The 12,188-nt window shown below is 31.4% G+C and overlaps 1 protein-coding gene across 5 annotated transcripts in view; it reads left to right on the forward strand.

The window, feature by feature from the left end:
* The first annotated feature begins 1,204 nt into the window (after positions 1-1,204).
* LOC123712031 (tolloid-like protein 2) overlaps positions 1,205-12,188 on the forward strand; it is a 54,309-nt gene continuing 43,325 nt past the window's right edge. For 3 of the 5 annotated variants that reach the window (XM_045664940.1, XM_045664941.1, XM_045664942.1), the window contains exons 1-3: positions 1,205-1,295; positions 5,566-5,621; positions 6,739-6,834. In XM_045664940.1, coding sequence (XP_045520896.1) covers positions 6,747-6,834 — 88 coding nt within the window. In that variant the 5' untranslated portion in view covers positions 1,205-1,295; positions 5,566-5,621; positions 6,739-6,746. Of the gene's footprint in view, positions 1,296-5,565; positions 5,622-6,738; positions 6,835-10,392; positions 10,563-12,188 lie in introns of those variants that run through there. The other 2 variants (XM_045664943.1, XM_045664946.1) reach the window with 1 other exon arrangement.

The raw sequence follows: 12,188 nt of genomic DNA on the forward strand, positions 1-12,188 counted from the left end.
GTGAGAATAAAACTTTAATCCGTCACAGGAAATTTATAGAATGTAATTACGATGCCTTCTGTTTATTGATTGTTTTTATTATGTAACATTTAAGTTTCTAAATTAATGTTTTATTTAGACACTGGTGAAGAATACACAAATATACGTGTTTTTAAAAAAACTATTCACGCGACTCAGCTATGTATCGTATACCTTCAGATTATAACACAAATTGCCAGCAAATATTTGCCAGATATATTTAATGTGACTAAAGAATGCTTAAAAAATATTTTAAAAACTCTGGTATCTTTTATTAATAATGGCTTTGTTATTCTTCCTTCATATTAAATATTTATTATAATGATCAATAAATCTTCGAACTTAAAACTTATAATCTAGAATTTAGTATGTATTTGTACTTTGTTATATTTTTTGTATAAATAGGTAAAACTGTGCTTGATGTTTATCTTTGAATGTGTATTCCGTTTTTGGCTTTTGTGTATAATTTAATTGTTTGAAGATTGTTTAATAATTAGCTGTAGGAATACTTTAATAAAAAAATATATATATACAAAGTTGAACCCACAGTCCAGACTTACGCGAATTAGACTTACAAGGCTATCGCGTATGTCCGTTTTAATAATGTATTTTGTATACTGTATATACAGCTGTACTAAAGATATTAAAAATCAAATATGAAGTCAATAGGAAATCAACCCGAACCGCAGTCGAGCATGCGATCTAATAAAGCAGTTTTATATTTATTTGTAAAATTATCGCATATGCGATGTTTTTGAGGATGTTATCCTCAAAAATCCACAAAATTATTTTTTTGTAATTCTGGGTACAATTTTGATCAATCACTAACAAAAACCGCTCATAAAATGATGTTATTACAACTGGAATCTAGATGTCATCAAAGATACTGTATGAAAATTTCTTCAATGTTCACTGTATATCCTTTTTTATTGAAGTAAAGGTATGGTATTTATCGAGACTAATAGTCACACGAAATCATTTTATATGATCCATTTGACACATGTTACAAAGTACACGAATGAAACATGCCTTCATACTGCCTAAACAAACCCTACATAACGCTTTGTCGCATTCAGCAGTTAATCTCATTGCTAAAAGTTCGTAGCAAAACAATTCACTTAAACTGCGCATGAACCCAATTGGCACACGCAAGCGCCCAACGGCCCCATCTCCACCATCAGTCGCGCAACGACCACTGCCGGGCCAGTACTATATTGCTTACTTCAAACACACCTTACGCGATAAATGGTGCCCAAATTAGGACTTCGTTACCATGGGTAAGTGAATAAACCTAATCATTAAATATTCCAATAACTAAAATATGTGGTCCATGCAGCATCCTTGTGGGCGTGGCGTTGTGATAAGAAACTGTCAACAAACCCTATCATTGTAGTAAAGCTGAAAATGGAGATTGCCTATTGATTTTCTTTGGGAATTATTAGTCTATGGACGCGCTTTTAAAAGAACGCTTGATATACACTTTATCCAATTACCTTGCTTCCGTCTTTGTGCTATTCTTAGTATCAAGGAGGGGTCCGATGCGGAAAAGTTGAAGTTCGTTACAAAATTGGCATGATATATCTTGACAGAAAACACTTTTTACCGGATTGAAGCTATGTATTATTATAAACTTATAATTATTGTACATAATTAAGCCACTGTAGATATATCTTCAGCCACAGTAGAAGGAGGTAAAGTGGTCAACGTGAGACTTCGTTTGTTGAAAAAAAAAGTGTAAATATAGGATGGAATTATTATATTTTTAAATTATTTTTTATATGGAGGGTGCGGGACATGTTATTACACTATATCAGTATTTCAGTATGTAGTACCAATAGCTGTTTACCTAAACTACAATAACACCCCCGATAAGTTACAATAACAAGTTGGAAGTAATATAATTTAAAAAAATAGTTCGCGCAACTAATTCATTCATTTGTACCTACTTCAAAAAATCCGTTTTAAGTTTAATGTGAATTCATGTATATGTTTATACACTATATATAGGTCTAAATAATATCTAAAAAGTACTCGTATGTCGACTTATGTGATATCTTTAATAGAACTCTTTAGATTGGCGTAATTGACAGTTATAAGGCTTCAATCCAATTAAAATTATTGCTAACTTTTATTCATAATCACTCACTACTTTTATTATTTACTTCAATAACTGAAGCTCTACCAAGTTGGACAAATTTGAAGTATCTTAGTTCGCGGTGTTACATTTTTCAACGGACCTCTCAATGCCAGAGGGTTCGCGGGTGAGTTGCCGGCCTTTTAAGAATTGGATCTTGCAGAACCCTGAGTCGAATTGGTTCATAACTACTTCAGAGGGTAGCTGGTTCCACTTAGTGGTGGTGCACGTCCATCTTGTCCCTACTCAAAACATCGTATATAAATAATGTAATAAATTCGCGAAATATACATATGCCATTTGTATCCGGTGAAAATGTTTCGATTTGTATTATTTGTTAATTATACTGACAAACATATTTAAAATTGTACGATAACTTTATAGAAACTGAATTAATGTTGCTCTCATCTTTGAGACTTCGTAATTAATTGAACATTCTACAGTAGCGCCAATGTTTCGCTGTTGTCTATTTTTAAAACACATCAATATCTCAACTACTTATATATATTATAGTTTGTAGCAGATTAAAGTCATCAAGCATTTATTAAACAGCTATGAAAGAACAGCTGCCTAGATTTCTAAGATCTCAGTATCAAAACCTAATCAGGTTATTATCTTATTTTTATTATGAAGGTTAAGAATACCTATTACATCCAAACTAAAGAAAATATTTTGGTCCAGGCGTTTTCGAGCAGGTAATCGAGGAACATACATTAATAAATGATTTCTTTGAACTATTGAGAACCTATTCAGGTATATGTTTTAATTATATAATATATATGTAATTAAAACATATACCCACCTACCTCCAAGCGTCTGGAACATTTTTCAGATAACAAATGTTTTGTAAATTTGGTTTGCATTATACATTTTTTTTCATCGTCTAATTTTAATAATCTTCTTTCTATTATTATTTTTAGGCGTATGTTAAGAGGAGACGCCTGGGCCGAAATATATATATATAAATATAAATATATATATGAACTAATAAAACGTCAAAATCACACTAAGGGTCACCTAGGTGCCTGAAGGTGTAGCCCATACCAGAGTTACAAAAACACAACGAAAACATTACAACACACACATTTTATTTACTTTTATTATATTTTTTATAATTACCTTATTATATTACATCTATCTTAAATGAATATATATAGTCAATCATGTACGCAGGGTTGCTCATGTTCGCCCGATATTTTAAGTTGTAAATTTAGATTTGTAAAATCGCTACATTTGACACATTATATATATACTGCTAAAATAAATAAGTACAAAACACTTTAGTACTACATAGGCGATGTTGACCGTACTTTAATATAAATGCTAATAACATGTACGTGGAACCGCAGCGTCGCTACTATCCCAGACACGTAACTTCTAACACACCAACTATTGAGTTAATCTGAACTCTATAAACGTTCAGGACAATTTGTATTTCTAGAATGTGGTCGATTAAATGTAGGTCAACTGTATGTGAATTCACTGTAAATATATTTGGTGAGTGTTTGTCTAATCTTCGTGTTTTTATTTAGATCTATACTACTTCTTTACTGTTTAAATTGCTTAGATACGGCATGTGGCGTTTAACCAGATTCTTAAATTTTAGAATTTTATTATAATTATTGCGGTAGATTGGCATATAACTCGGAAGGTATTAAACTCTTACATAGAAATAGGATACAAAATTTCAAACATATAATCTAATAAAATAAATCCAAGTAGTCTTAAAAATTCGTTTTAATGAATACAAAACTTTAATAATGCAGTCGTAGTACAAACATAAAGTTGCACTCGCATATTAAAACGACAAGCGACAATGTAGAAAAAATACACAAATGTATCTCTCAACATTAAAGTCCCAAGCAAATGCGCGGCGGTGAAAAATTACATTTACACTCTTATGTACGTACCATATACATAGATATAAGTGTACTTTATCATGCATGTCTAGTGCGGTAGAGACGAATGCCTAATTATACTAGGCTTGTGTTTGAAAGGCGAAGCGCAGTAACACTAATGACGTATATTTCATTAACTGAAATGCATGCCTTTGAAGTTGTTCTGAGGAATTTTAATGTTCCTTATACTAAAATTGCTATCGTAGTATGGGAATAATATTGATTTTAAAGATGGATTTTTTACCTCTTGATGAACAACTATTTACTATAAGTACGTTAAGTAAGTTTCAGTTAATAAAATGCATGCATTTGTAGTTGTTATGAGGAATTAAAATGTCCCTTCTACTAAAATTGCTATCGTATTATGGGAATAATATTGATTGTAAAGATGGATTGTTTTAATTTATGATTGTATTCATCTTACGTCTTAATTATCTTAATTTGTCTTTTGGTAACATAGCTTTTACACATTGAAAGAAAACACCTTTAAACCGGATTGAAGCTATGTATTATTATTATAAATTTACAATTATTTACATAGCTACAATCCGGTTAAAAGGTGTTTTCTTTCAATATCTTAATTTATTAACGCGGCCAGTTCGCAACACTTGGAAGAGCTTCTGTCAAGGATAGAACGAGTGAGCCATGAGTTTGGATTTAAATAAATCGTAGCAAAACCATGATTCTTGACTATGCCAGATATAATGCGCCTCATGTGACTCAAATCGCGAAGTGCAAAGTGGTCCAATCTTATAATTATCTTAGATTTCAAGCAATAAGGTCAAACGACGACGACAAGATCCGTAAAATATGGAGAAACAGGAATATAACAAAAGAACAGAAAACCAGGCTCGTGAAGACGCTTATATTCTCCATATTTCTGTAGGTGGCTGAAACGTGGACCTTTCTAGATCTGGAAAGGCTGAAAATAGACGCTCTCGAAATATGGTGCTGCAGGAGAATGCTTGGGGTTTCGTGGACCAAGTTTCGTACAAACGTCTCGATACCTCAAGAACTCGGTATTGACCAGCGTCTGTTCTCAACAGTACAATCTGGCAGTCTTACATTCTTTATATCATATAATCTTGTCGTCCAAGGTGGTGGTGGATGTCACTAGACCCCGTGGAAGCCACCTACGCCTTGGACTTACCAGATTAAGTCTGCCGTAGGAGTTTCAATCAATGAGTGCAGCAGGATGACCTCTAATTGGCATCACATCTACCTTAATCAAGAGTGTACCGGATACGAAAAACATAAATTTATCTACCATAGAGTGTTCAGAATAGAAAATACCGGCAGTATACGTAACCTGTCGTTTGGCACCTGTGGAACCAGCTGCTGCTGAAGTATTTTTCAGTGGGCCAATTTGACTTTCAACAAAAGAGCATACCAATACTTAAAAGGCCGGCAAAACTGTTGGATGTTCACTGTTCTGGGACCTACTATTGATAAAAACGTAGTGTAATAATCGGGCGTATATCTTATAAAGTTTTTTTTTAATACTATTATTTTTAGGTAATCTGTGATGGGCAGTCCACAGCCGCGACGCTTTTACACATGCTGACGAAATGGTAAGTAAAATGCAGTATTTGAATAGAAATATCCTTGAATTCTTAATAGCTAAATAATTATTGGACAACGCCACAACAAAATTCACCTATACTCGTATAATTTTTGCTAGTCATACGCATTTCGTATATTTTAATTTTACTTTTACTGTGGTATCGTCACTCATATTTCGTACATTTTGTTATACTTATTTAAGGGGAAAATTTTATTTTTCCTCAAACATTTTAACAATAGGAAATGTGTTCGACCTTATTTGCTGAATGATGAATCAAGCCGAGAAATTTTATAGTATTGAATATTTTTGAACTGAATCGCTTTGTAATATTTGTACTGAAAGCTTTTGCCTTGAGGGATCTGTGTCTGTGGAATTTAGATTGGAACTGGAATTTATTCGCGTTGTAACCGTTAAAGATTTTTTTTATTTTTATTAGAATAGATTACTTTAATATGCCTTATAGGCAAAGTATTGCCAATGCGCCTGACACAAGAAGTCGATTTTTAAGCCTGAGATGCGTTGATTTCCATACTATGATTTTCTTTTTTTACCCTATTTTTACTAACCTATTTTTTTAATTTTTCTATGTGCGGGATGTTCTTTCGTAGATAGACTAATCCATTGGTGCACAATCAGGACTCGAAGGCACGACGTCGCTAGACGTTTATGTATTTAATGTGTGCGGTTTCTTCTCTAAAACTTTTTTGTCATGATAATTATTCATACTACTTTTTTATAATACACATTAGTAAAAGCGTTAAAAAATATTTATTTATTTGGAGTAGAATAGACTTCAATGCGTATTATGGTAAAATATTTTCGGAAAACAATGTGGAAACGTCGCTCACTTCTTTAAGTCAGCGCCATCTAGTATAGCAAAACGTCTAATATACCGTTGCAAAAGATGGCACTGACACAATATTAACAAAGTTTCTTAAAGAATAAAGAGATGGCGCTATTACAAGCATAGTTCTAATTGAAAGCAGTTGTTTAAGGTAAAATAGTAAATCCAAGTCCAAGCAAACCAATTATACGCTTTGGTTGAATAAACGAGAAACCATAACTTTATCAGAGATCATTCATTATAAAGTAACCTTCTAATATGTTAATAATCCTTGCTGCAGGATACAGTATGGCCGCGGCACATTGGCTCAACTCGCTCCGTTGTCTCCTGCTGTCGCTGTTATGTCTTCTCGCTACCACCCTTCAAGTCACAAGCGGTAAGTAGAATTAACACATAAAAATCACAAATTGTTTGAACTCCTATGAATTAACAAATATATATATTGTATGTCAGCGAAATTGCAATTTCTGCAATTGATCGCAAGAAAATCATTGAGTTTATTAAAGTTAATTAAAAATTAGGTCATAACAGGATTTTTTATGAAGTCGAGCAGTCAGTGATATTGAATTATAATAATAATTGAAGGTGAGTTACAACAAGGTGATATATTTTAATATAAGGGGTTGTTTATAAAGCGAGTGCCTAATTTACTATTAAATTAGCGACCTCAACTTCTTCATTAGATTTTAGCACAGAAATGAATAAGTCCTCCTAAGTACACGCATAATGGTCGCGGGCAGGAATATATTTTATATTTAAGTATAAAAATTTTCAAATTGGCTATCGATATCCTGTCGTAGCTCCTAGGGACCTCACATCCTTCAAATGTCTCCGTCTCTTTCATTCCTACGTCAAGGACTCTCTACTCTCCTTGTCTACATAGCTTCGATCGATAAGGCTGCAAATTATAAATTCGAAGACGCCGTGATGATATCATGTAATAGGACTCTAAGAGAACGTAAGGTATAGCATATATTATATTTTTTCGTTTACAACAGTATCTATCGTATATGTGTGATTCTTAAGCTGTTAATTTTATAATAAATACCTTGTAAATTCAAAATATATCTTTGAATCAATTGTAATTATTACAAATACAAAGTTTTATTGGTCTAACATAACAGAAGAGTTTTAATTAAATGATTTTCCATTGTCCAGCGTTCGAATGACTTGATACACAAAAATGTTTTAACGTGTACAGAGTAAGGAAATGATTATAATAAAAGATAATGTAATTGTCAAAAAGAATATTTTGTATTCATAAGAATTACACTGTATATTCTAGATTACGGCCCTTTTGAAACTTTATCGGTGTAGGTTTGGTAATAACACAAATATTATAGCAAAGTTTTTAATTATTTAGGACTATTATCGAATTAAATTGCAATCTTGCCTGAAGCCTTCATACAAGGAAACTTAAGACGTAATATTACGTAAACAGAAGGGAGTTTCTCTTAATTTTATGATGCTGCAATCAAGTTGCAGTGTGCTATAAAGTTTTCTCACATATTGGTTTAAAGATTAAAATACTATCTAAGGGCTTTACTTGACACCTATATACGTACATATATTAAATGAATAAAAAATGTATTGTTTTTTACAATTTTTTAGGTTAAGTAAAATTTTAATAAAATTAATGGGAGAAAACTCCAACAAGAAAAACATTGCAATTTATATCTCGTAATCATGGGTTACTGAATATCGCGCGATATTGAAAGTAATCACTGACACGAAAAATGAGCACAACAAATTTGTAATTATTTTTGTTGGAGTAATATTCTGCTGCTGTGTCACTACTATCAAATAGGGAGCTGAAGGAAAGTGTTTTAGCAGTGTATATATTTTTTAAATTATGTTACTCTGCTGGTAAGGTCGTTTAATTCTCAAGGCGGCGATAAGTCAATTAACTTTTAATTGACAATTATATTTGTCTCATGGTAAACGAAAATATAGTAAGAAAACCCCTAAGAAGGAAATACTATATCTTAGAACTAAAAAATTACGTATACAACCGCGAAAAGCTTCCAGGTCAGAGTGGCCTTTATTTGGAGATTTCGATCTCAGCCGTGTAATAATAAATAATAAGGGGCCTTAATGATAGCAAAGATTATAATAAAAATGAAAGTAATATTCCTATTAGAATTACATTACATTTGATATTATTTGGTGTATGTATCAATAAAGAATAAATTGTTAGTACCGTATAGTACCTACCTGTAAATTGGTAGGCCATATACAAAAATCATATTTTTAATACTGGCTATATCGGTGCAATGGTCTTCTATTATTTATGTTAATAGCATAGTTTATTAGGCCGGATTAACTATATTATTGTATCATTAATTGTAATTAATTTACAATTTTTTTAATTCCATCAAACATATGTATATCTACGCGAGTTTAATGTTTTATATATTTCAGCAGCAAAAGAAATCTAGCTAAATCTGTTTAACAAGTTAAAGTAAGTCGCTTAAGCGAGTACTCCATACTTTAGTTTATCATAATACACTGTTTTATACAAAATGCCGCAATGTAAAATATAAGAATTGTCAAACAATCCGTGTTCATAGAAATGAGTTGTTGACTTGTTGACAATGGTTTGAGGGTTTAATTTGCGACGCTTGCTGTTTTAAAAATTTACACACATTTTCGCGATGAAAATACAAATTTAAATTTCAAATTGCACGCTTCATAGTACATGCTCCAAGGTGAATGTAAATTTTCTAACACATCAGCACTTTTAAGAATGAAGGGGAAAGTTTTTAGCGACACAATTTTAAACTACGGAAATGCATTGTAAATCGCTGAAAAGATTTTCAGAGAAAGAACTTTCTTTGCGCACAAAATATGCTAATTACACTAAGTATTTTTTTTCTTTGAGCAAATCCATTCGTGAAAGATTTAAATCATGTATTAAACATTTAAAATGTGTATGGGCTAACATCAAGGTCTATCATTAGGCCTTTTTAGAATTTCTTATAAAACCGCACCTTCATCTACGTGAAGCGTATTTAGAATGTCTTTATATTCTTAACCTACATAGTAATAATAATTTTTAATATTCAATGAATAGAAATTCAAAACATATATAAAATATTGGCCTCTGTGGAAAGATGACCAGATGCCAACTTAATTCTTTAATTAGCGCCTGTGCACTTGAACCCCACGACCCAAGTATCTCTATTCCAAAGTTAACAAAATCTTGATCATATTAATATTATGTAGTCTTTACTGTAATAGTAAAGTATACTAAATATATATATATATATATATATCACGCGAGTTTCGGTTCAACAAAATAACTCCAAATCTTGTTAGTTGTAAGTCTCGTAAACTCCGACTAAGTGCATTTAAGAGAAACTTCATTGTAACTCGGAAATCGGACGCATCCGCTTGATCCCGGATTATCCGGAATTGCCCTCGAGCTGCGGATACTCTATTTTAAATCAAATTTTTGTTAAACATTAGCTATGTCACCTATAAATATGACATATTTTCTAGATATTTAATAGACATTATTTCCAATGTCTGTCAATTTCATTAATATATATCCTACGCTCAACATATATATAGTTATGCCATAACTCTCGTATCTCGCATAAGATCAACGTAGGATAAATAAAATTATTTAATAATAATATATTCAAACCTATATATTTTCGCGCCAAAAATAACTCATTTTATTTCTGTAATATTGAGTGAAAAAAGGCCATGATTAGTCAAAAGTTTACAGGTACTGTAAATTCGAACTTTATTCCAATTTAAACCAATATTACCCACCATAATATTTAACAACGTGAAGTTTACTGACTGATACCAAACTTACAGTTGCTGTACGCATACCCTATATTATTGTATCATATCGATATCAATGGTCGTGATTAAGCCTCCGCCCGCCCTACAGCCTCTCTGATTCAGTGTTCGCCGTATTCTCCGCGGCGACGCACATCTGCGCGTAAATCTGCGTTGCCACTGCTAAATATAACATATATTATATCAGTGTTGCCAGTTGCGTATAGTGCTTTTGTGTGTATAGTGTATTGTTTATTAGTGAACTCGGTCATGACAATTAAATTAAAGTAGGAAGTGTTTGGGTACTTCAAGGTACTTTAAAAAAATCGGCCCTCGCTATTAAATTAACAAATAAAACTTAAATTATATTGTATATATTGTTAATTAAAGACACATTATTTTTATTAACAGTTACAGTAACAGGTAGCACTGTATTTGTGTTTAGATATATTTATTAATATTTTTAATTCATCGAAAGGATCGATAATTCCAGCAAATTAAATGGCGCACTATATTGAACAGAATTTATTCATACATAAATGAAAACTGATCTTACAAGAAAATCGTAAGACGCGTCAGCACATGAACAGCAATTTTTTTTTACAATGACGGTTTATTCTAACTTTCCTCAAAAAAATACAGAATTCTTCACATATTTCATTAACTATCTGTTAAGTTTAACCTAAAGTATGTACTCGCTTAAGCGACTTACTTTAACTTGTTCAACAGATTTAGCTAGATTTCTTTTGCTGCTGAAATATATAAAACATTAAACTCGCGTTGATATACATATGTTTGATTGAATTAAAAAAAATGTAAATTAATTACAATTATATAGGGAATATAGTTTTTTTTATTTTTCCAAACAATTTTAAGTTAAGAAGATTACGTAATTTTCTCATTAATAATATAAATTTGGATATTATTAGCCGATTAGCATCTTTGAATAGGAGAGGTCAAGTTTGTCGAGCACTTCCATCGACATTGGAGATAAAATGCAGCCTAGATCTAGATCGGAAATAGGTTTTCATTCAGATATTCAGGCTTTAAAAGTAAATTTTAGTTACAATATTTCAAATGGGTACTTTAAAAATATTGTATATATGATTATTATCACGTAACCAATTTTTGGGAGAAAGTTTTGACGTTTTTGAATCAGTTTTAAAAGTCATTTCCTAGCATTTTAGACATTTATAATTTCCTCTTTAAGAGTAGTTTAAATTGGAGGTTAATCGCCTGTCTTTAAAGCACCTACAGTACTATAACTTGCAATAAATTTCTAAACAGTTTCTAAGAAAAATATCATACGAGCAAGGTAAAATTAAAATTTTTAAGACCTTACCTTACTTATAAACCTATAAGACGATTTCACAGGACCAAAAGAAAGAAAAATATGATTTTCCGCAATAAATTTTCCGGGATTGACGATCGAGTTATACTTAATTTTATTAGGTTAAAATTGCTTTGTCACGTTTATTTGCATAATAAGACGGGAGTCATAAGGACAAAATTTTCATGTGCTAATTGATGCATAACGTAATGAATAACAAGCCTCCAAGTTATACACACGTTTATAAAGGAAATGAAAGTACGGTCAAGTTACGCCGTTTTAAATAAGAAATGTTAAACAAAATATAAAATATTATAGATATTTCTATTATTCTTATTGTATGTATTTTGTTATTTAATTTAATGAAGTTGTGTAGGAGCGCTTCTTTTGCTTTCTGTATTATTTGTATTTCCTTCACGTGAATTGCTTGGAAAATATAATTTCGGGCTATTTTAGACCGACATTTCTGATATTTCATTATTTTATAAATAACCAATAAGAATAATAATTAATAACAGATGCAAAAATGTGTCTCATCGGAAGTTAAAATAATTCATAAAAAAGAACCTTTCGAATAATTTCGAAGTATTTACTCATTAAAAGCAATC

This window comes from Pieris brassicae, chromosome 7 (assembly GCF_905147105.1).
Source record: "Pieris brassicae chromosome 7, ilPieBrab1.1, whole genome shotgun sequence".
Lineage (NCBI taxonomy): Eukaryota > Metazoa > Arthropoda > Insecta > Lepidoptera > Pieridae > Pieris > Pieris brassicae.